Here is a 2,088-nt window from a genome sequence, read left to right on the forward strand (position 1 = left end):
TTGTTGTTGGTCAACTGCAGAAAGAGTCAAGAAAGACCAAACCTTGCTAGCCTGTTTTGTTTCTATTTCGTAGTTTGACTGCATAGTTTATCATCAAGTGTCCAATATAATATGTATATATTGCAAAAAAAAAAACAAAAAAAGTGGTAAATGTGGACTAGTCCAAGTTCTCAAACTGCTCGCTTCGAAATAAGAAACAAAAGAAAGAGAGAAACAAAAAGATTCATACGGTTGAAATTTACATACATTTTTCTTTTCTCAGGGTAGAACAGAACTGTACATAAATTGACTAAGCCAGCTACCAGAATGGTCGGATCAGTGTATGCGCCGGGAACTCAGAATATTACTGTCTCTCACCTTAGCTTCATCTAGTCAAGGGAAGTCTGTACGTATTGGGAGGGCTAACCTCTTTTCATATATAGATTGCCACATCTTTCAGATCATGAAAAAGAAAAAAAAGAAATACTCCATACCCTTTTCCTGTCAGGTAGAAATTACGTACATATATACTTGAAGATCTACACACACATATATATATATATAGATCATGATGTTCTTCTCCATCTACTTGAGGTCGAAATGAACATCTTCTAGGAAAAATGGTTGGAGAATGAAACACCTTGTTTGCATGCACCACCAAAGTGAATGAGAGGATCGAGGGCTGTATATATAATATGGCAGCATAGAATATGATCATGGCGAGGAATACTGTTTTATTGTTGTTTTATACACATTTTCTGCGTTTTCTGATGTGTGTCGGTGCCTGTGTCAATATCCATGAGAGAAAAGGAGAGAAGGATAGAGAGAGAAACCTTAATATATAGATCCAGTTTGGAAAAAGCCTAGTGAGAATTAGGAGCGAGGCTAGGCTAAGAGAAGCCTCCGGCCTCCACCTTTCATCATCTTCTTAAACTCGTCAAAATTAACCATGCCATCCCCATCCATATCAACCTTCCTAATCATCTCCTGGCAATCTTCCACCTTCTTCCCTTCCTTTAACCCCAAAGAAGAAAGCACCAAACGCAACTCCTCTACCGTAATTAAGCCATCTCTATCTTTATCAAACACACCAAAAGCCTCCTTTAAATCCTCTTCTCCACCTTCAATTTCTAAACCTGTTGCTGCCTCATCTCCCTCCTGACCAACCATGGACTCGCACAGCACGCAGAACTCATCAAAGTCGATCAAACCATCTCCATTAGCATCCACTTTCACGACCATCTCTTCAACCTCTTTGTCTGTCATGAAGATTCTGATATTCTTGAGTGATTCCCGCAGCTCTTGCTTTGCTATGAATCCATCACCATTCTTGTCGAAGGTGGCAAAGATCTTTTTGAGCTCAGGCTTATTGTGAGCAGTAGTCCTCTCTAATTTGTGGGAGGCAACTGGAGGTGGGGAGGCGGTAGAGACCATGGGTGAAGAAGATTTGTTGGCTGAAATATATTGCAACCATGCATAGAACTTCTTGGTGGGAAAATAAAAGAATATATTAACGAGGCCAGCAACAAATAAAACTGCTAATAACAGTAGGGTAATTATCACCATTTCTGCTGTCTAATACAACCAAAGAAGGAGAAGGAGGAGAAGGAGAACAAAGAGGTTGGAGAACTTTTGTCTGTTTATGAGACTTTGGTGGTGTAGAAACTATAAAAACTTCAAGAATTGCAAGTCATGGGAAACGCGGTGTTTGGTGGTACTTTTGATCCCACAAACCGCGTGAACTAAAATAACTGTATTTTCAAATTATGAAAATTAATTAATGTTTTATTGACATCTAGTGGCGTTGGAATATTACACTTTTGCATCAAACAAAGGCACTTGTCGATTCCGCAATAGGTCCCCTATCTACTCTATTAATTGTCAATTGTGGTGGAAAGTTCGAAACAAAATTAATAAATGATGGTCAAGGCAGGCTAGCTAGCAAGCTGAACCATATATAAAAGGATTAATGATATAGACACAATACATTGTATAACATATTATATAATAATATTATAAAATGAGAATATTTTTATAAAATTATATTACTTTTATAAGATATTTTATAAAAATACATCTCATTTAAAACATATATAGTTGTGTAAAGTG

The 2,088-nt window shown here is 37.3% G+C and overlaps 1 protein-coding gene across 1 annotated transcript; it reads right to left on the reverse strand.

The window, feature by feature from the left end:
- Positions 1-206: 206 nt before the first annotated feature.
- LOC121249865 (calmodulin-like protein 3) lies at positions 207-1,721 on the reverse strand. The gene has a single exon (XM_041148692.1). The coding sequence runs from the start codon at positions 1,543-1,545 to the stop codon at positions 865-867; it is 681 nt and encodes a 226-aa protein (XP_041004626.1). The 5' UTR covers positions 1,546-1,721; the 3' UTR covers positions 207-864.
- Positions 1,722-2,088: the final 367 nt, after the last annotated feature.

This window comes from Juglans microcarpa x Juglans regia, chromosome 2D (genome assembly GCF_004785595.1).
Source record: "Juglans microcarpa x Juglans regia isolate MS1-56 chromosome 2D, Jm3101_v1.0, whole genome shotgun sequence".
NCBI lineage: Eukaryota > Viridiplantae > Streptophyta > Magnoliopsida > Fagales > Juglandaceae > Juglans > Juglans microcarpa x Juglans regia.